We start from the raw sequence: 22,026 nt of genomic DNA on the forward strand, positions 1-22,026 counted from the left end.
TCATGGGGTCCCTGGTTCTATTTTCTTGTTATTGCTGTAGTTATTGTTGTTTGTTTGCCTGGTTATAAATACTAGTAAAGAACTGTTATTCCTATCCCCAGATCTCTGCCTGAGAGCCCTTGATTTCAAAATTACAGTAATTCGGAGGGAGGCTCCTGTCCTCCCTAGCAAACACCTGTCTTCCAAAACCGAGACAAGTATACAAAAAAGAGGGTGATTTACATACAAAAAAATGTATGACCAAGCAACCAAACCTGGTGCTGTGCAGCTCCAAGACAAATAAAAAAACGCCCCCCCACCCCTCCTCGTGCCCTGTTTCCGCCCCAAGTCCAAAACAATGAAAAACAATGGCTGAGAAACCCTCTGGTCAGGACAATTGTTACCCCATTGCTCCCTGGAAAAAAGGAACGGTCGTCCTTTCCCTGCCCCTGGCCATGATGTAATATAATACGGAATAGCACAATGCCTTGGCCATGCACACATGGCTCCAGCCTCCATCCCTCGTGTCTGTCCTTGGCCAGAACCAGGACAGTCTAACAGAGGGCTTGGAGTGGCTTCAGGAGTTTTAGTTGGAAGCCATGGTGAAGGAAGGGAAGTCATATCATTCGTTATGCTGAACAAGAACATGGGTTTTATTATCCTATTCATGAATTACAATGCAAGTGAGTAAAGACCTTCCCTCAAACCATGGTGAGCTTGGAACAGATACGTACACATTCAGGCCTCCATTCAAAACTCCTAAGTGATTTTTAATGGGTACAACTAGGTCTAAAGAAGGAGGAACATTCCTCTGAAAAGAACAGGATGTCTACCTTGGTAGTCCTGGGAAGGCATCTAGCCCAGAGTTAATAGAACAACCCACCACTTTGCCTCTGCTGGTTGTTCTGCCAGTATCTTCCTTCTCCTTTTTTGAAAAAGTAATTGTATAAAACACTTACCTCTGTTTTCAGATTGTCATGTTCCAGTTTTGAACCACTAGTTCTTTGAATGTTTCCCTACACTCCAAGACTCTCTGCATAAAGTCCCCCTTCATAAGGCATTGCATGCAAATGGAGACACTTCGAGTAGTCTTTCTGAGAATGCAATTCTTCTCCCCATCTGTTAGTGCAAATGTATTTACTCCAGCATTATAACTTTTTTCCCTATAATGTGTCCCAGGTTACAATCTGAACTTTTCAAATGTAGGAACTCAAATAGTGTATTTTTACAGCCTTCTTACTGGAGACCCAGAAAGATTAAGCCAACTTCTCATTTCTGTATCCAAGGACTAGTTCTTGTGCCACTGTTTCACTGCTGAATTGCTTGTCCACAGGGCCTACAGGTAAAGTATTTACTACTTTCCACATTCTGTAGATATGATCTGAATATTTTGCACACTGAATAAAAACATTAATTTAATACTATGTGCCACCAACTTCTTCAACATGCCTATTCCACAATGACTTCCTAATGGAAATTATTTTGAGGTTGTTGGTAATTTCTTAAACTTTATGTTGGATGATACTGCATAACATTCATGTTTTGATGAGAGTATTGTGATACTTAAAGTGACAATTAAGTGCCAAGTACTGAAATTAGGTGTGTCTATATTACCATCTTTATCAGCTGTCTTTTGCAGTTACTGCCCTGAGAAATAACAAAATTTACTTTTCATTAAACCATATAGACTGATGTGAATTCTTCATCAGTACAGAGTCCTGTATTAACTGTTGCATAATTTGGCCCAGGATGACTGTTAATGCTACCTTGCATATAGCAACTCAGTTCATTCCCTAAATAAATTTGTCACATTTGGACTATTCCAGCTTTCCATGTTATTCCAAGATGTAATTTCTTTTCAGTATGACAGGTCTCTCTGCTTGCCTCAGGAGCACATGATGCCAGTAAAGCACGCAATCTTATAACTAGAGAAGTGGAACTGTTTTCACAATGTTTACCCCCCAGGGAAAGAGAACTAAAAAAATCTGACGAGAGCAATTTGCCTGCAGACTAAGAATATGCTTATTCTATCAAATATAGTTCTCCTATTGTTTCACTACATTTATGGTGATTTTCTTTGTCAAAGTAACTAGTACTTAGAAACAATGAAAAACTATACCCTGCAACCGACATCAAAGAAAGAAGTTTTTAAAGAAAACTAGTGGGTTTGCCAATTAATTTCTTTGCCTGCCATACTGATTTCCCTCTAAAGATTTCAGATATCTTGAAAAAATACAGTGTACTCAGTAACACAGAGCTAACTTCCTGGGAAACCTAGATGGGCTCGTGGCCTTCCCACTAGCAAGTAGCTGTAGATGCCGCAGATGTTTCCACATCATCTGACTGTGGAACATCTGACAGTTTTTCTCATCTCATCAGCTCTGAAGGTGCAAACTTCATCTTACTTCAGTGTGCCAGGAATTTTACTTTAGCAGGAGAGATCAGGAGCTATCTGCACCAAAACATCCAGAACATTGTCTGAAGCCAACAAAAATAAGAGGTCCTAGGCAGTGTTTCTTTACTTCTTCCCCACACAGCTTGGCTTTAAATGTGACATATTACTGTCACAAAATCGACAGAGTAAGTGGGAATTGCAAGCTGTCTTTTGATTCCTATTCTGTTTTGTTTCTGTGACTGTCACATTAACAAAACTAACTGAATCTTGTAATTTAAAGTTTATGCTGATACTTATTGACAGAAAACTTTTTCATGAAAAAAGCACAGCAGATTTTTATCTGACATGATTCAAAACAGGTATTAGGATCCTCTTCACCACATAAAAGCTGAATAGAGAATAACTTTTAATAAACACTGTAAATAATAACATACTTTCTGTACTTTAAAGCATGTTCCCACTGGAGGAATTGTATCTTACATGTGAATATATGTTTTATAGAACTCACAACTTGACTGAATTCCCAGAAACCTCTGAGACACTCTAATAGAGATATTACTGATTTTTATCTCTGATTAGGAAGCTGATTATACAAACGGCGTGTTTGAAATCTTGGAAGCCAAATTAACATTAGCAAATTTTTATTTTTATATATAAACAAAAAATCAGAATCCATCTATGTCTATGTATTCCATCAAATATAACGTTCCGTGTGTGTGTTTGCATTTTCAAAGGGAGATTGAAGTGCATTGGGCCTCTGAGTTATCGGATATTAAAGCTCCAATCTACAAACTCCTAAAAAGTAAGTCAAATCAGGTCCTTTGCTCTGTGTGGCTTTTCCAAACAAGTTCTAGACTAACAAGATATGGAAAAAAATGGTAGCATGAATATGGGGGGGGCTCTTTGGATGTATAATTCAAAGAGCTGATCTTTTCTCTAGGATTACTTCCAAAAGCTTGGAACCCATAGGTTTGTCTAATCTTAAATATATTCCCTCATTTCCCAGCCATCTCACAATTAGTATATTTGCATTTGATTATTGTTACAATATTACTTTTACAAACAAAATTACGATATTGTTTTTGCAGCCTTATACATATTTTAGGGCCAATGACAGGAGAGAAACCTTTTTATATATGCTATCTACTTGAAATACTATTAATCTTGTTCTATGTTGGTCATTACATAACCAGTTTGTAATTGAGAATATAAGTCTCAATGACTACCCATGACACAAGCACCGTGGGAAAAGAATTTGTAACAAAATAGAACACTAAATAAGGCCTTGAATAGCTTTATTGAAATCTGTATAAATAAACATGCGCATTTCAAATGTAAACCCAAGTGAACTCAAGTGCAGACAAAATTTTAACCTCTGTCATGCAGGAGGTTAGTTTACATTTAAAAAAAAAACCTCAAAGCAGCTTTAAAATACCAGGATGAAACACCAGTTTTAATATCAAGGTATAAAGCAAAGCCATGTCCAACATATCTCATTTATATCCTGGTCAAATGCAATTTTTTAAACTTTTTAATGCTAACATAAATAAATAATTTACCAAAATGTGCACTCACAGAGTGAACTTTTATTTACAATACACAATTTATAACCTATTGTATTTGATTAGTTCAAGTGAAGAACATCATACTTTTTGCTTTTTTCTTTTTTAAATTTTAAACAGTGGGACACAAACCAATTCTCCAGGTAGTAGATATGTGACATGTGCCCCCACATTTAAGAGCCTCTCTCAAAGGCAGTATTGTATGCAAATCAACAATACATTCTTCCAACTAGATCAATGGGAAAGCAGCAAATCAAAAAATGTTTCAAACTGTCACACTTATTTTGGCATCCTGGACCCCTGAACACAGTTAACTGAAATCCAACTTGGAGTTTGTATGCCTTGTATACTGTACAGGTTCTGACTTGAACATGCAAATGCCAATTCTCTTATGAGTTACCTTTTCAGATACACTGTAAGGCTATGGTGAATTCCATCCGGAATACACAAAGAAAATTAACAGGCCTACCTTTAAACTGATTTTGTAAATTAACAATTTAAAGGCGGGTCATATTGAAAAAATTCTCAACTTAGCCTGATACACAGTCATTACTATGGATACAGAATACTATTAACTCTGGCCTTAACAGAGTAGTTTGCAAGCTGTCAAACTACAAAAACTGGGGAGAGAAAACTTATAGCACAATTTAAATTTTGGACTGTTATCAGATAAAAAATTATGCATGTCTTAGAAGCAAGATAACAGGAATTATGTCTGCAGAGTAGATTCCAACAAGCAACAATGGGTACTTACACTTAATTGAAAACCCTTTTTGTTAATGCAGCATGAAATCCAGAACCTGTTCCACAGCAGAAGCTGAATGTAATATTCTGGATGTTCCACTATGTCACAAAAGGTTAAAACACCTTTTACAAGCTATTTCTTCTATTGTGACCAAAATTAAAAAGAAGAAAAAAATAAAAATTGGGAGAAACAAAAATTTGGTGTTTCAAGAAAACTACTTTAGGTATTTATGACATTTTTACTTGTAGTCTGTTGGCAGCCTAAGGAACATGTATATATTCATCCAGAAACTAGACTTGGCAGTACTATTCTTGCAGTACTAGGAAAGTAAATGTCAGAAGTCCACAGATTTAATATTTTAGTTATTAATTCACATCCAAAACAAAAGAAAACATAATCCATCAGAACAGCAGCAGAAAACTTAAAAGGGGTTTATTTGTGATTTCCTATATATACCTTGTGAATATGAGACTGTAAATGCATTAGAGACAATTTCTGTTTAAGTTTTTATTGTTTCACTTCAAGTTCTGCACATATTAAAATGTAATAAAGATTTACATTCTATTATCTGAAACTCCCCATCTCAGATTTTTATTCTTAATTTGGTGGGCATTTTCACTCTTTCAATCCGTATCCCCAGCAAGAGAGTCTCTTATGGCTTCTAGTTCTTCCCATCAGTTAGTGTGCATACAATTTTCATTTTCTATATCATTATCATTTTCATTGCTGTCTTCATCACTTTCTAGTGGGATGCCTGTGGCAGCTGAAGCACCTTGTTTAGTTTCCCGGTCAAGTGGGAAAAAGCCAGTTCCACTGATTGTGTCCTGTCTCTGGTAGAAGAGCACATACGCTGCTTTGGACTGTAAAAGAGGGTAGTAGAGTATGGTCACGAGGCTTCAAACAAAACATTTACAATTTACAAAACATTTACAATCCAGGTTACTAACTGTTTTCCTTTGCTTCCAAGTATACAAGGTAAAATTACAAAGAAATCCAGACTGTTTATGCAAGTTATTTTTGCATGTTGTAGTAAAAGATTTTTGGTTTGTATGGTCCTTTGAAAGAACACAAACTACTGCCTAAAAATTTAACAAGTTTCATGGTTTACTCTTCATTTTTTCTGCACTGACAAGAAAACACCAACAATCTCAAATCTGGAAACATAAAAGATACTTGCCACTATCTGGTCCTCACTTGCAGTGGACACACTACTGTCATCGAAGTAGTACCATTTTCCATCATCCTTATTTTTTGCAAAAGCAGTATCTAGGACAAGAAAGTACAATATCTTAATACAGAATTTTGTATCTCTGTAGATGTAATACAATCAGTTGTAATACACAGAGTGTGTTACTGTCAAATATTTAACTAACTAAACCTCATTATCACTATTAAACATCTTTAACACTATTTTTAGCAGAGAGTTTAATCACTAACATTTGCCTTCTAAAAACAATGTATACTGAAAAGGACAGTCAAAATATAATCCCTCAGTCATTTTTTTTCCTTTCAAGGAGAAGCACAACAAACAAATATACAGACAAGCAAGACAAAATCAAGTTGTAAGAGTACAACAGCTCTTATATTATTTCACAATAAGCATTGTTAGAAGTATCAAAGAACCTACAATTACCCTTGAAAGCCCATTGCATACAGATTTTTGTGTTAAAATACTTGTGAAAGCATTTCAAGGGAACGAAAAATAAATTGTCCCTCAACTGCTAAAAAACACCATTGATTCAAAGTGATCAGTACTTCAAAATCAACATGGAAAGCAAGCTGTCACCCAGAATGATGACACTTGAAATCAACTTACAGTGCCCTCCTCCCATTCCTCCATAGTGGTTGGAGACAGCAATCAAGTTGTAGCGGCAATGCCCTGCATTGGGATTAATGAGGAACTCTGACATGTCCAAGTCACTATTAAAAAACAAAACAAAATAAAATAAGCAACAAAACCCAACCAAAAGTCAGTCATGCTAATAGCATTTTTATCCAGTTTGGTGGTCTCAGAGCCCTTTATATGGCCTGGAAAAATGTACCAGGCTACTCTGCCAGTGCATCTCTTTCACTCTGCGAGAAATGGAACAGGAATCAACAATCTTCCGTAATTGTACATTATTATTATTATTATTATTTTGCCAAGTTTACACTTTGAACCCATAAGTGTTTTGTCATTAGTTTACTGGATCCTCTCATGTAAGCTGAGAGTAAACCCATTTTATGTAATTGCTGTATTAAAACATATGCCCCTAGTCATGCTTTCACACTTCTAACATAAAAATATTTCAATTTCTTACTTTATTGGAAAGTCAACCAATGTATCCAACTTGTCCCTCATGTATCTGCTGTAGGAAAAGCGCTTCAGATGAACTACCAGTACGGGGGGCAGCGACCACAAGTCTAACTTCTTAGTAGCTTGCTGATGTTCTTTACAGTTTGGACAATACCTAAAAGGAAAACATCAATTTTAAGTAACTGTAGTCCGTATGTATGTTGAAATACATTACTGAAGAGAAAGTCACATGCATGGGAGGAACTGAATGAGCAAAAACCACACACTTTTCACCTTCTGTTACTAATGCCATAGATATCCCTTCCAGTTTAAAATGTGCAAGTGTGATCCCAGTGAAGGTCAACATAATTTTAAAAACAGAAGCAGCATTCCCCAATATTGGATTCTCATCTCTTATATCCTTGATCAGATCTCTGTATCCTTAGTTAAAACACAGCATTCTTGTTTTGTATTTATTTATATTTTATATATAAAAAAAAAAAGATCAAGCGTTATGAAACAAACCATAAAGAAAAGCCCAAAATAACAGACAACTGTGGTTCTTTCAAGTTTCAATTTCCAAATTCATTTATCCATGCAAATTCTATCCCATCTACCATATAAAATCAGATAACAGTAACTACTGGAACCTGGAAAAAGTCATTACTAGAAACCTCTCCTCTTAGCAGGAAAGTATGAACAGGTTGTGACTTAGAAATTTCTGTTCCCTGCAATGCATACTTCAATCCTTCAGCAACTAATGCTCAGGGAGGAAGATAAGTAAGAATGAATAGAAGCAACTCTTCTGTGAAGTAGTTTATACATATTCTACACTTTGGCATCTAACAAGTAAAAATCTAGGGGGGGAAAGAAAAGAAAAAAGATAAGCTCTAATTAAAAGACTGCACAAGCAGCTTTAAATAGCAACATCAGAAAATGACAAAAAATTAGGAGAACTGTAAGGGCAGGCTGGAATTGAAAATCTGTTTTCCCAGCTGGCTTAGAACATGTAGAATACAAACGGTGCTGGACTAGGGATGATGAACTCTTGTAGATTAGACTTGTGATGACCTAACAAATGAAGAAAAATGTGATTAATGGCCTCCGGTGAGATGCATCTAGTAGCAGCCGCTTGACTTCTGCAGTTGTATTTAGTAGTTAAAATACTCTGCTTAAAATGTGCTGCCAAAATGGAAGTGCTTCACCATACCTGAGTTAAATGGTATCTCAAACAGTCTATCCACTGATGTTGTATAATCTAGCAAACCCAGAAAAAAAAATGAGATTTTGTAAGTTAAATCCCTACCCTGCACAAATATAGGAGACACTCTGGTGACAATGTTTGGAGATCTCCAAAACTTTTAGGTATTCGCAGAAAAAAAATTGGCAGACTCTTTTCTTTTCAAACTTAATTCTGAGCTTATAGGTGTTGATGAAAGATTGTTATTTGATAGAAAACTCCTGGAAAAAGGATCTTATGGGAACATACTGTAATTATGAATATTTAGGTATGATTCTGAATTATAATCTGGAAGAACCATCAATAGAATGAAAGTCTCTGCAAAAAACCTAATAGCTAGAACATGTGTTCTACAGACATCCCCATCCCATAAACTTGCTGTTTCTGCACATCCCTATTTCATGTATTGATGCAAGGCAAGTTATGTATTTGCATAAAGAAACTACAGTATGCATCAACCTCTCTCATCTCAGAAAGGAGTATTTGTTTAAATAACTGCACTGAATTTGTCACAATATTATTCATTTGCTGTCCATCACAGTCCACACACCAGAGCACCTTATGTACTGACCCTTCCTCTGAACTGTGAATGTGTTAAATGTCTTCCTTACAAATAAAACCTTCTGTACATGGTAAAAATTTTGGTTAAGTAATGGATCAAAACAAAGCATTTTGAGAATTTTCAACTATGTTTTAAGTAACAAGATTCAAATACCATTAATAAATCAACTACTTAACTATGTTCAAGTGTGGTTTAAATTAATTTTGAGAAATCCACCATAGAACATAATTCTAATTTTTTGTGCTTACCATGGGTCTTCAGCACCTAGTTTTTCCTTTGTTGTGAACAGCTCAATGCAATCTTTTAATTTCACAAAAGGCTTTTTGGGAGGCTTATATTCCACACTTTCATGTTTTTCAAAATCCTAAAGAGAAGTATTTCTTGAGTTAAGAGAACAAATGAAACAAAACTCATTTTAGTGATGTCGTCTTACTATAAACAGTAACTACAAAGCTCCTATATATGGAAAAACTGATCAGAAACCATTCAAGTAAAAAGTTTCCACAGCTTCAGATTTACTTCCCAGTTCATAAGCCTCAGATTTGCTAATTACTTGGATGTATATACGAAGTTTATTTACAACAACATATTTACTAAGAATAATGTGAAAAAATGATACAGTTGTTTCTTCTTGTGAAGAAGACTTAATTTCACACTAATTAAGTTGCATTTTTTATGTTTAATTTCTATTTGTGCTGGAAAAGGGAGCAACATAAACAGCTTACCTCTGCTGCACTATCATCAAAATATCTCTTCTTCAATTCAGGATCCCAATCCAAAGCAAGGAAAGATCTTTCTAAGATTAAAAAAAATGTTTTCTCTTATTTCTTGCTTTACATGAAATTGTATTAACTTTGGACAAACACTCTTCAAAATAAATTAAACAATGCTATAATGAATTTAATACAAAGAACTGAAGCACATAAAATAAAAAGCCTTTCAAAAAGTCAACAGCAATAAGTATTAGTTATACAGAATTTGCTATTTAAAAGAAAAATATATCAAACAGCACACAAAGAAAATGAAATGTGAGAGTCAGAAAAGAGTATCAGAATCAAATATTGCCCACTCTGTTCCCTGTGACTTACCATCAAGCCTAGGTTGCCTATCATCAAATCTAATATGCCTGGTATCATCTTTGATGTAGTTTATGTCAGTATTGCCTAAATTATTGAACTGGAATGTAAACAATCGCTTTTTGTGCCCCGTGAGTGGTTGACCTTTGCAAGTATCCTCAGTACACAATCCATTTTCAGAGTCATTGTCACCCCCAACTGAGTCTTCTGACTGGCTATTTTCATTCTCTGAGGGAAGTTCCTGATCCTGGCTGGATTCATCATCTTGCTCATCTGTCTCCATTTCACCTAAAGCAATCGGAAGAATAAAGAGGAAGAAATAAGACAGAGTGACAGCAATTGAAAAACAGTAGAGAGTTAACTTGCATTTCAAATTCAACACTAAATACTGAGCAAGTTTAGATAGTCCAGTCTTACTTGGAGATCCTTCTTCATGTATTCCATTCGGGCCGTTACCATTGATACCATGGTCCTTGCAGCAATGCAGGGAACCTTCAGTGTCTTCACTTTCAGTACATGTTTTTACGTATCGGCTAAATGTGACAAGTGAAAGCAACAGTTAGAAGCAAGGGATTGTTAAGTAATTTTCATTGTTCAAACTGGTAATGAAACTGTTATCCCAGGTCTTTGCTAGTGTACTGTATTTCTGCACTCCTTTGTGATTTACTCAGATTATCGGTTTTATTGCCAAACATGTCTAGTTTCACAAGCACATACAAAAACCTGCTTGCACATGTTTGTGCATTTTTGGCAGCTACTTCATCTGAGACAACTTGATTCTTGGTCTCACTCTCTGTTTGTCCAGAATTCATTTTTTTTTAGCTCCTCATTAAGCATTTTACAAAGAAGGTTAAATCAATAGAAAAAGAAGAATAAATTTAGATTGGAGGTTATATGATTTTAATATTTTCTATATAACAACAGTAATCCTAGTCTAGTTTCAGAAGGTGTCTACCATGTACTTTTACAACGTAAATTAGTATATAAACTTGAACAGTAGATACAGGAAGTATAACCATAGCAGAATAACTGGAAAACAGTTCCACTTTACCAAGACCTAACAAACAGCTAAGTATACAAGAGAATAATTTAACAATACAGATTGACTCTCTACTGTCTTCTCAAATATTTTTTGGATGAGGTCATACTAACAAAAAATCAAATTAAAATCCACATTAGTGGCTGAAATTTTATATTTAATATTCATCAGAAAGCAAATAAAATTAATCAAATCTAATTACTATGTTAGAAAGCCACATGAAAGTACATACCTACTGACTTCAACTATTACCATTATTCTTAACAAACTAATTTTTCATTTAACAATAAACTTACCACATTCTTAGCAGCAGCAGGTTATACAGTTTATCTTCAGTATTGTTTCTAGGCACTGCTATGAGAAAAGGTTGACCAAATAGTAAAGAACCACTATGGCTGTAGCTAGTGTGCCTGCACTTTTCCCTTAAACAAACAGGAATTATGACTTGTTCTGTATCTTCTGTTCTATTGATAGCAATTTCAAATCTAGAAGAAAAACAATCAGAAATACAAAGAACAATAGTCATGGATATGGCTATGAAGGGGATAAATAAAAAAATATCCCCTCCTAGTTTAATCTTTATCTGGCGTCTAGGTTTTAATCTTTGGCAAATAACAAGCTCAAAGAGACATGAAGCACGTTAACTACACTTACACATAAATGTCATCACGTTCCATAATACTACTTAGATTTTCATCCATGCCAAATATCCTGTGGAATCTGTGATTGTATATATCAGTAACAATCATCTGAAAAGAAAATGGAGTATACACCATTAAATCAGGTTAATACACATTAAAATGTTATTTGTTGTGCTTTATGTAAGAGATCACTCTTACCTTATCTGCAGCAACACCAGACAAAGCTGACAATGCTGTGCAAAGATCCAATATATTTCCAATTTTGGGAACAACTACTTTGTACTAAAAAGGAAAATATAATTTTAACTTCTTAAGAGAACAAATATACGTGAGAAAAAAACCTAAACGATACATATTCAGCATATATCATGTATTTCTTTCATACTTTTGAAATTTATGGTATGAAGTATGTAGATCAACTAACAAATTCCAAAAGCTGCTTCAAATGTAGTAGTTATCTGCACAACTTTACAAACACACACACACTGTATGCTCCATTTATTAGTTTATATAATGCTGGTTTTAATGCTGTTTTACTTTTTCCGTAAGAAGACTAACAGTACAAATTACTTAAGATTTGCATTTCAACAGTATCCTTATTTAAGCATTTAAATAGTATACATGCTATCAAAAAGATTATTAAACCTGGAATACAACACAAGTTGTTTATAAAGTATTACTAGGGAAAAAAGCAATGGCAGGCAACAGATTCTCATTTTGCATGCAAAAAGAACTTGATGATTAAAGTCAAAGAAAACTGCTCTGTGGCTTCCCTTATGCAGTGCATCTGCAGTTTGTAATAAAACTCCACACATAACTCTTACCTGTTACTCACATAATAAAGACAGTATTAATTAGAAATAAGCTATTATTAACTCTGTAATTAATTGCCAAGTATAGCATGTATGCATTTAAGCTTCATAATCATTTTGACTCAAAAAACTCTACTGAACTGGTACTCTTCCCAAACTATTAATTCCAGCACAACCATCTCACGTGATGAGTCATGTTTGACTACTTCGGTAGTTTTCAACTACTTCGTGTCCCCTGTGCAACTACTGTGTGTCCCCTATTTTCACAATTAGATTTCTAGCAGACTCATCTCCCATTAGTTAATACACTTCCCTTCACCTTTGAATTCCCCAATTCATATTGCCTTGGAAAACTTTTTTCTCCCACTTTCCTCATATGGTACTGATTTCAGGTGTTAGAGCCTTTTTGGATACCTGTGTAACTGCCTGTGTTGCATTTACTTCACTATCCTCATTTACCATATAAGGTACAGCCAGAACCACTTAATCATGACTTGGTTATGATAACCTTACGTACATTTTTTGATGACATTCTAAGGTGTGTAATATCACCCCCTTCCTAAAAAAAGGCAAAAGGGATACTCTTCATAAATAAATCTCATCTAAAATTTTTTCTTTTGACTATGAGATGAGAGCACTGAAGAATTCGAGACTACCTAATATATTTAGTCTTGGGGGGCTTTTGCACCACTTATTACAAATATTTGCCTTTTGCAATTAAGAAACCAAAAAGTTAAGTCTTATGGGATTATGTGTATGGATTAAGTTATGTCTTATGGATTAAGTGTACAAATACTTCTATAAAAAATATAAAAATTCATCACAGCAGCTCTCAAAAAATTATGTCTGCATACATTTTAAAGATAAAGAAGCCTTACTAACACAACCATAAAGAAATTACCAATTCCTTCTTGTAACTGTACAAGGTATATACAGTCTTCCTCAGGTATGTATAGTCTTCCCCACTTTCCTGAATGAGACTTCAGAACACACATCAGAAAAATAAAGCTTGTTGGACTTGCTTATGTATTTGCACTTTGTAAGGGAACTTGGGTTCATTGTAAATGCCTCATAAATCAAAGTGTTTGTACATAAATTAAGCCGCTTACCTGCATAGGCTTTGCAAGTGGATCCATTCTAACTAAATAAACTTCCAAAGTGCGTTCTTTTTTCATGGGTAATGGAAGTGTCAAGTAACAAAAGGGATCAAAGGTTACAGATATCTTAGCACATTCAGGACAAACTAGGGTAGATTTAAAAAGGCCATGAAATATATCTACAATGATGGAATCATTTCTCTTTAAATGATTTTCCCAGGCTTCTTCAGCAACCACCTGTAAACAAAGCATGACCTGGGTTATGACAAAGTAGTAGGAAATAAATAGTGAGAATTATTCGTAAAAGTCCTTGATACATTTTCAGTAACCACCTTAAACACAGTCAAGTCACTCCAAAGGACCCATAAGGAATGTTACTACTAACAGGTTAAAAGATGTATGCTTTTCCTATGATAAAGATCACGTCAGTGGTATTACATAGTCTGAGAGTGAATTTCAAATAGCTTGGGGAAAGACAAAAGCAGATAAACCTAAAAATTCCATCTGAATTAACTTGTACTTATAATAAAAATAACAAAGTAAGAGGTTCCCTAAAGTAAGAGTACTATAGAGAGACAGAATGCTGCATACTGTAGCTATAAAAATAAAAGAACAACAGAATGGGAATTTTTTTTTCCCAACTGAACTCGGCATTGAATTGAACAAGATGGTCTTAATGAACTTCTTAAAAAAGGCTTTAGCATCCTTCCATCCCCCCTCATTATCTTAAAAATAAACACAAATTTACAGTTACTCAAGATTTCAGTTTTAAAGTTTCATCCTATTTACTAAAAATGCCTTCCAGAAAAAGCCCTGTATAATCCGTTTCCCAACCTTCCAGAGCATAATCATGTAGAAGCACCTTACAGCACAAAACTTTCACCAAAACGAAGATCAGCTCCAAAACCCATACCTTGTCTGGTCTCCCATCTGCATCCTTTAATTGAATATAAGGCTTTTTCCTAATTCTGTTCAAATCCTCATGTAAACCATCCAAGAGAAAAGCTAGTAGCTCTTGACAATCTTGTTGCTGATAACCAGAAAATTGTGGTGCAAATCGTCCCACTTGTGTCTAAGAAAAAAAGTAAATGTAAAACACTTCTGGTACCTTAAGTGTTAGAAAAAGAAGATACTTCTGAGATGCTGCAGCAGCACATTGAAAAGGTAAAATTCATAGTTGTAAAAGATAAGCTTTTCAATGGAGACAAGAAGTCAAAACTAATTCTCAAAGACCAAAGCACAAGGGCAGGTGACACCTACTGAAATACAGATCCAGGTGTTTTACCAGTTCAATGAATGGAATGCACACTGTTAGAGTACTTCAAATTCTTTTTTGTGCATATTCCTCAAAGTTTTATATACTTAGAAGTACAAAACTGAAACTAACAATGTATATTCAATGTAACTTCCCTACTGACCTTAAATGCTCTTGGGGTAACATAGCTGTATTTTCCTGACCACATTTGCTTGATAAGCTCAGCATAAGACTTTGCTATTTCACCTCGCATTCCTAAAGGATTGTCAAAATTCAGTTCTTCTTGGTATTTATCATTGAGGAAGTACTCTGTAAGAGGAGGTGTGTTGCTCAGACACTGCAAAAAATAATACAGACTTTTTAGAACAGTGATTTGAATAAGTACTAAACAAAGAATGTTTTAATTTTGTTAAAGCAGCCATGAACTATAATGTCTAGTGCCTGAAAGGAAGAGAGAAAAAACTCTAAACAATCTTTTCCAGAAACAATGACTAAACCAAGACTGGCTACAACTGTCATTACAAGTTATGCACAGATAATACTGTCAAGGGCCTTGCCTCAAAATTTATAAAACAGAGCAGTCCAACCAATCACAGCATGACAACATAACTTGTATCAAAATTTAAAAGAGACAAAACAAGGTGTTTCTGGAGACATGCATGGCTTTATGAAACTTGTTGCTGGAAGTTGCAATAGATGTGTGAAGTGGAGAGTGCATACGTGCTTGGAAAGAGAACCAACAGGGCTTATTAGTTCAAATTATACCATATTCAGAGCAACGTTTGAAAAAAGATTTATTTTGGCAGGCGAGGGCAGGTGAGGATGCTTGGCCTTTTCCTTCTCTTTTCTAGTACCAGCTTATGGATGCTCTTGGAGGCAGCAGTCTATGCTAGAGGGACTAGACTTTGAATCACAGTGCTGCAGCCCTTCTTTTGTTCTTTTAAATCTTGATGATGCTGCTTAGAGCTGAAATTAGCCCAAGGAAAGCAAGTACCTTGTTTTAGATTGAAATAATCACTTATCCTCTGTACCAGTTTGTCTCTTCTCTCAGCATTTGAGACAGTAGGATGTAATCACTAAAGTATGATTTACAATTTCACTTTGAATTTTCATGTGCTCCTCTTCATACTCCTTTAAACATATTTCAATCACTCAGGAATAATGCCCATGGCATGCCTTAGCATATATCCTTAAGAGTTTGTTCATTAAATATTGTAAGCTTTTCAGCATTCTTTCCTTTATTAAAAGATTTGAGGAAAGGTCAAGTATTTCACCAGTCTCGTCTGCCTCTCTGTAAACAAGGGGAAGAGCTCCACTTATGCTACTACATAAGATACAAGAATTAGACTGGAAGAATTGCAACTTTACTGAGTGGGGCAAAAAAAAGTTATTCCTATGTCTGCCTATCATACCTGTGCAATATTACAAAGCAAAACCAGTCACATGCAGTAGAGAGCTGAGTTTCATGCCTATATCAAACTCCTTCCTCTCTCTTCCTCCTCACCTAAAGCTTTCAGGATCTGTCAACACTGCAAAAAAAAATTCCTGGTATTACAGACCCTTTTGGACATTCAGGGTTGAAGAAATCTTATTTATCTCTTGCTATATAGCAAAGAGCTTTTGCTTCCAGTAGTGGTGATCCCAAATCCCCTTACCACACAGATCTGTGTTGTCTTTTGGATTATTTCTGGGCTGGTTTAGGAGATGAAATCAGTTCAACTGTTCAGTCTAGTGTGAATGATGTCAAGCACAGGGAACCAAATAATGCAAAAATAGTGTATTTTTCTACAGGTCTGTTAGTCAAGCATTATACAATGTCCTGACAATCTGGATTCTACCAAAAAGATAATTCACTAGTTTCTAGCTTTCACCTGATTAATTGGTTTTGTAACTTTCTCAGAATATTAATTAACATTTGTAGTATGAGTCAGGAAGATTACTACAGATAATTCCCATTTTTCCATTAACAATGTCCACATTACAACATAAGATGACACTGATGGTAGTACTGGAATGCATAAATGTCTATCTCAACATAGCAAGTTTTGAGGTATAGAACTGACAATTTTTCTAAAATATCAGATATCACAATTTTTTAAGAAGTAGCTGCTAAAGGAGTGAATGAAGTTGGTCACGTATGCATTCATCTTTTCAATGTGACTGACAAAGCTAGATGATTACACACGTTTATTCTCTGAAAAGGCTGAAAATGGAGAATTATTTAAGATCATGATTAAAGTCAGAGGGAAAAAAAAGCATCCAGAAGCCAATGGGAAGGGAATCCTACATTTGTATTTTCTCATGTGATATGTTGTAGGTTATCAAGGAAGCCTTATAAAAAATGTCTATTAGAACCAAGACAATCTACTGGACAGTTAAGTTGCCAGATTTATGTGTCCTGTTCAACCTAGTGATTTGGGTTTTTCTGTTTGTTTCAAAACACAGATAATAAGTAAACTAAAAGCATACCAAGAGGTGAAGAATAATAGCAGCCAAAATAGCCAAACAAATACAGTAGAACTATGGAAAACTGTGAACTAAAGAGGTAACAGAATGGAACTTCATTTCAAGTACTGCTGTCTCTACAAGTTTTCTTTAACCAATAAAATTTCTGTGAAGTTCTCTGAACTTGAACTGGTCATTTAGTGAAAAGATCATGGGAAGTACAGAATAGAAGGTGGAAACTCCAAGAGACAAACCACAGGAGAGAAGGTTAATCTTCAGCATGACAAAGGTTAAAACACAGAAATGATACTTCCATGTTACATATTAATAACCTGGAAAAAAGTTATTAGGATGCACAGGAAAATGAAAAAGAAAAAAGTCATTATTTTTAGTGTTATGCACACATGCACATATATGCATATCTGTGTATACATGCACATCTCAATGCTGCAGCCTCACTGGAATGCTGTATAGAATATTAGCCTACGATAGCATTTGCAAGTCTACCTGTCCTATGAAATGCTTACAAAGGGATAAATAGAATAATACAAATAGTCAAGTCATAGTCTTCTAAATCTCTGTGATTTAAGTATGGAATCATTCTGATATAAGAGTTTGCATGGACACAACTGATAAGAAGAAAAAAAACCCCAAAAAACAAGAAAGAGGGCCACCAAGACAGTCAGTGGCTTAGAAGGACTTGCCCTGTGAAAAAAGGCTGAAGCATCAGGGTTTGTTCAGGCTGCAGAAGAGACTGTTTGAGGGATGCCCAAGAGTGGCCCTTTAATACCTATATGGAAGTTAAGGGGAAGATGGAACCAGGCTCCTCACAATGGAAAGTACTAGGAAGACAAGAAACAATGGACATTAGTTGAAACATGAGAAGTTAAGAATATAAGGAAGAAAGTTTTCACTGTAAGAACAGTCAAGCAGTGGAACTAAGATGCTCTACCTTCTTGGGAGATTTTCAAGATCCAACTGGATAAAGCCCTGGGAAACCTGTTCTGACCTCAGAGCCAACCTTCCTTTGAGCAGGAGGTTGCACCAGAAACCTCCTGAAGTTCCACGAATCATCCTATAGTCCTAAGGGAACAAGGAAACATTTCTTCACACCCCATATGGAATATTGCACAAAAATAATGATAAAAATAAACTTCCAAAATAAAGAAAACATCACCACCCATCATGCCACTGAACTGAGGAAATTGAGAAAGAGACAGTAAGATCATGAATTGAGAAAATGAAAACTGAATATTCCTCTATGTGTCCTGGTTCTTCAGCTTCAGGTACTACTTACTAAGAATTTTATGCAAGGGACAGTGAAATTTAATATTTCAGCTTTCTAGCAAGAGCTGCCAGACTGAAAGAAGATACAAGTCATAGGAGAAAAAGTGATTCACTTTACATATCTATCCTACATTTGTCTGTATGCTACCAGACATGGAAAAAGTGCTTAGTTAATATGCTCCTTAATCCAAACTGCACATGCCCATGGCAACTGAAATAAAAGCAATAAAAACAATTTCAGGCATTGGTGAAATACGCTATCTTTTGTATAGGTAAATTCACAACCATAAGTAACTTTAGAGGGAATATTATTAAGCTTTCTGAAGAAAGAAAACTTCTGAAATACCCATTGCAGAGCTTGTTCAGAAGTCAGATATATATAATCACACTGATGGGAAAAACCCATAAAAATCAACGTCTTGGAAAAAAAATGAATGTTTTTAATGAAAACATTTACTTTTTTTCTTATCCTATTTTTTTAATCACAAAATGAGAATTTTGGAACCCGCAGGTTTTCACTGTAAAAGAAGAAAACTCCAAACCTTTCTACAGAGTTCTAATCTGTAATGTCCCACTGAAATAGGAAAGTAATACTTGGGAAACATCCACAGGTGGCAGCACAGCAATGCTTAATGAGACTCATTTTTTCTAATTTATTTTCTGCTTAGAATATAGCTATGTACCTAAGTGAATGTGAATGAAACATCTGCTTTCCAAATATTTTTTGTGAAATAGATATTATTATGAATACTTGAACCCATATTTAAAAAATCTACACAGTTCATTCTGTCTTTCCTGTTTTATTTCATGCTCGGATCTGCAAAAGCAGACATTTAGGCCCAATTAGAAAACATCACACCTTAGGTGTTTACCCTGAAATAAAATAAATACATGGAATACTCCCTTCAGAAGAATCAAAAAAAAAACCTATACAGAAGTTCCAATACAACCAAAATAAGAATACTGAACGATTGATTCTTTTAAATTAAGGAACAATGGGAATAGAACAGCACTTGGGAGATACACAGTGGTATTTTAACCTTCATGGCCTTACTCTCATTCAGCTTCCAGCTGTCTCTAATCCCACAGAGGATCTTACGTATCTCTTCATCATCTGTCCTCCAGTTGTCCTGAGCTTCTTAACACTGAAAACCCCTACTTGGAAGGGCAAAGGTCTCTTCACAATAATCACTTAGAATGATAAAGGGGTTAGCCTAACTTTACCTACAGATTGAAGAACTACTAAAGAATTTGCAATAAAATTTAAGACATTGCCAGGATTTTCACATTTCTGCCTACTATGTTTACAGGGTAAGAAGCTTCATGCAAGTTTGTCAGACTCAGGAGAACAAGCTATGAGAAGGAATTGTCCCTCTTTGTCAAGGAGCACTGATAATAGCTCTGACGCAAACCATCTTCACTGTACATGAGAGAAGATCAAAGAGAAGCTGTGTGAGAAATGCAGTGGTTTCTGAAGCAGAAATGGCTCCTGTGTGAACACTCAGGGGCCTCAATGCTCCCTGGAAAGCACAGAGATCTGAGAAAAGTGGCAATCAGCTGGAAAATGGATAAACTAAACTCTGCTTCTGTTGAAGGAAGATCACAACCAGCATGAACTGAATGGAAGAGATCAAAGCAGAGCTTTTGGTACATTATTGGCACATTAATGGAATTGAACCTATTATTTCAGAATCCACTACCCTACAGTAAATTATTGTTTTTAAAGAAAACAGATTTATCCTGATAAACAACTCTGTATTAAGTACAATTGTGAAGGAATACATCTTAGGAGGATAAGTAAGATAAAGTAGACGACCAGATCAGATCAGAGAATCACAGAATAATTGAGATTAGAAGGCATCTCTGCAGATTCTCTGGTCCAACCCACTTGTTCAAAGACAGGTCACCTACAGCAGGTTGCTTGAGACTCTATTCAGATAGGTTTTCAGCACCTTCAAGGATGGATGCTGCACAGTTTCCTTGAAGACTCTATTCCACTTTTGACAAACCCCATTTTAGAACAAAGTTTCCTGTATTTGAGAAGTGCATATGCTTCAGTTTGTGTCCGCTGCCTCCTCTTCTTTCAGTGGGCACCACCGAGGAGAGTTTGGCTTAGTTTTCTTTACTTTGCTCCACCAGGTACTTCCTAAAAACAGTAAAACCACTCTGGAGGCTTCTCTTCTCCAGGCCAAACAGCCCTCTCTGCCTCTCCACACAGCTCAGATGGTGCAATACTTGATCACCTGTGTGGTCTCTCACCAGACTTGCTCCAGGATATCCCTAAACTCGCTGGGGAGCCCAGAAGTGAACTCAGAACTTTGGGGGTGTCTCTCCAAAGCTGAGTGGAAGGAAAGGATCACGTCTTTCAGCCTCCCAGCAATACTTTTCTTAGTGCAGCCCACAATGCTCTTGTCTGCCTTGGCCACAGGAATACATTGCTGGCTCTTAGTTCAGCTTTTTGTCCAGGGTCTGGGCTGCTTCCCTGCTGTTGCTGATCCCCTACCACCGTGTGTACTGGTTCCTGTAGGTGTCCCCCCAGGCACAGGGCTTTGCATTTCCTTTGGCTGAACTTCATGAGGTTCCAGCCCGCTGAGGTCCCTCCAAATGGCAGCACAGCCATCTGGTATAGATAGCAATTCCTCACTGCAGATTTGTGTGATCTCTAATCATGCTTGAAACCTCTACTCTGCTCCATCATCCAGGTAAATGCACCCAATATGCCCAAGGAGAATTCTCTATTTTGCCATTCACATACTATTTGAGCCCACCTTTTCATTACTTCCAAGACTAAGACAGATCAAAATATGTTCAGAGTGCTCTGGCCTCAGGCATTACAACCAGAATAATCCAATGCTACTTTGATAAAAATAGGACATGAAATTAATTGCAAATTAGCACAGTGAAATGCATGCTTTCTATATAAATAAAAAAAGATACAAGTGGTGGCAAGAAGAAGACTGAAGCCTGTGAGACCTTAGTGTGTCAAGAACACATCGTACTTTCACTAAAAAGCACTTCCATGGATTTCTTAGATAACATTAAACTCTGAACAGTACTTTCTTTGAGACATACAGTAGGTGAAACTGAAAGATACTTTAAATTTCCTTGTTAAGAAAGCCACTAAATAATGCATTTGAAAAAAACACACCTTCAAGGACATATTGAAGTTACCATACCCAACTGAAATCTACACTACTCAATAAACACCTCATTTTCTTACTCAGAGCACTGGTAATCAGTGTTTTAGTAACCAGCAAACCTGTATTTATTAATTTCCATTATAGTTTCTCAGATCTTATTTGAAAACTTAATTCTCTAGATGTAACTGAAAAGCAATGAAGTCAAAGCTGATATTATTTCAAATGCAGACCTCAGAATTAAAACTGTTTAACACAATGGGATAATGATGTGACGTGTAACAAGTTTGTTAGGCTGTGCAAGACTCCTAAAGGCAACAATTCATGCTTAGAATCCTACCCTAAAAGGTTACTTTTGAATTACATGTATGTAAATCTAGTATACCTGTTCAATTAAGGTTTGAATAAGTAATTTAAATTATCCTTATTTAATCAGCATAGCTTGATGAACAAGGTAGAATCATAAAAACCCTTCCACT

General features: G+C 35.7%; 1 protein-coding gene across 4 annotated transcripts in view; it reads right to left on the reverse strand.

The window, feature by feature from the left end:
- Window positions 1–3,652: 3,652 nt before the first annotated feature.
- USP15 (ubiquitin specific peptidase 15) overlaps window positions 3,653–22,026 on the reverse strand; it is a 60,025-nt gene continuing 41,651 nt past the window's right edge. For 3 of the 4 annotated variants that reach the window (XM_086884589.1, XM_086884590.1, XM_023931416.2), the window contains 14 exons: window positions 14,842–15,015; window positions 14,337–14,495; window positions 13,436–13,660; window positions 11,713–11,796; window positions 11,528–11,622; window positions 11,170–11,358; window positions 10,252–10,367; window positions 9,847–10,122; window positions 9,484–9,554; window positions 9,007–9,122; window positions 6,982–7,131; window positions 6,498–6,601; window positions 5,859–5,947; window positions 3,653–5,541 (listed from right to left, as the gene is read on the reverse strand). In XM_086884589.1, coding sequence (XP_086740715.1) covers window positions 5,356–5,541; window positions 5,859–5,947; window positions 6,498–6,601; window positions 6,982–7,131; window positions 9,007–9,122; window positions 9,484–9,554; window positions 9,847–10,122; window positions 10,252–10,367; window positions 11,170–11,358; window positions 11,528–11,622; window positions 11,713–11,796; window positions 13,436–13,660; window positions 14,337–14,495; window positions 14,842–15,015 — 2,034 coding nt within the window. In that variant the 3' untranslated portion in view covers window positions 3,653–5,355. Of the gene's footprint in view, window positions 5,542–5,858; window positions 5,948–6,497; window positions 6,602–6,981; window positions 7,132–9,006; window positions 9,123–9,483; window positions 9,555–9,846; window positions 10,123–10,251; window positions 10,368–11,169; window positions 11,359–11,527; window positions 11,623–11,712; window positions 11,797–13,435; window positions 13,661–14,336; window positions 14,496–14,841; window positions 15,016–16,090; window positions 16,208–22,026 lie in introns of those variants that run through there. The other variant, XM_086884592.1, reaches the window with a different exon arrangement.

This window comes from Cyanistes caeruleus, chromosome 4 (assembly GCF_971803275.1).
Source record: "Cyanistes caeruleus chromosome 4, bCyaCae1.hap1.1, whole genome shotgun sequence".
In the NCBI taxonomy this organism is placed as follows: domain Eukaryota; kingdom Metazoa; phylum Chordata; class Aves; order Passeriformes; family Paridae; genus Cyanistes; species Cyanistes caeruleus.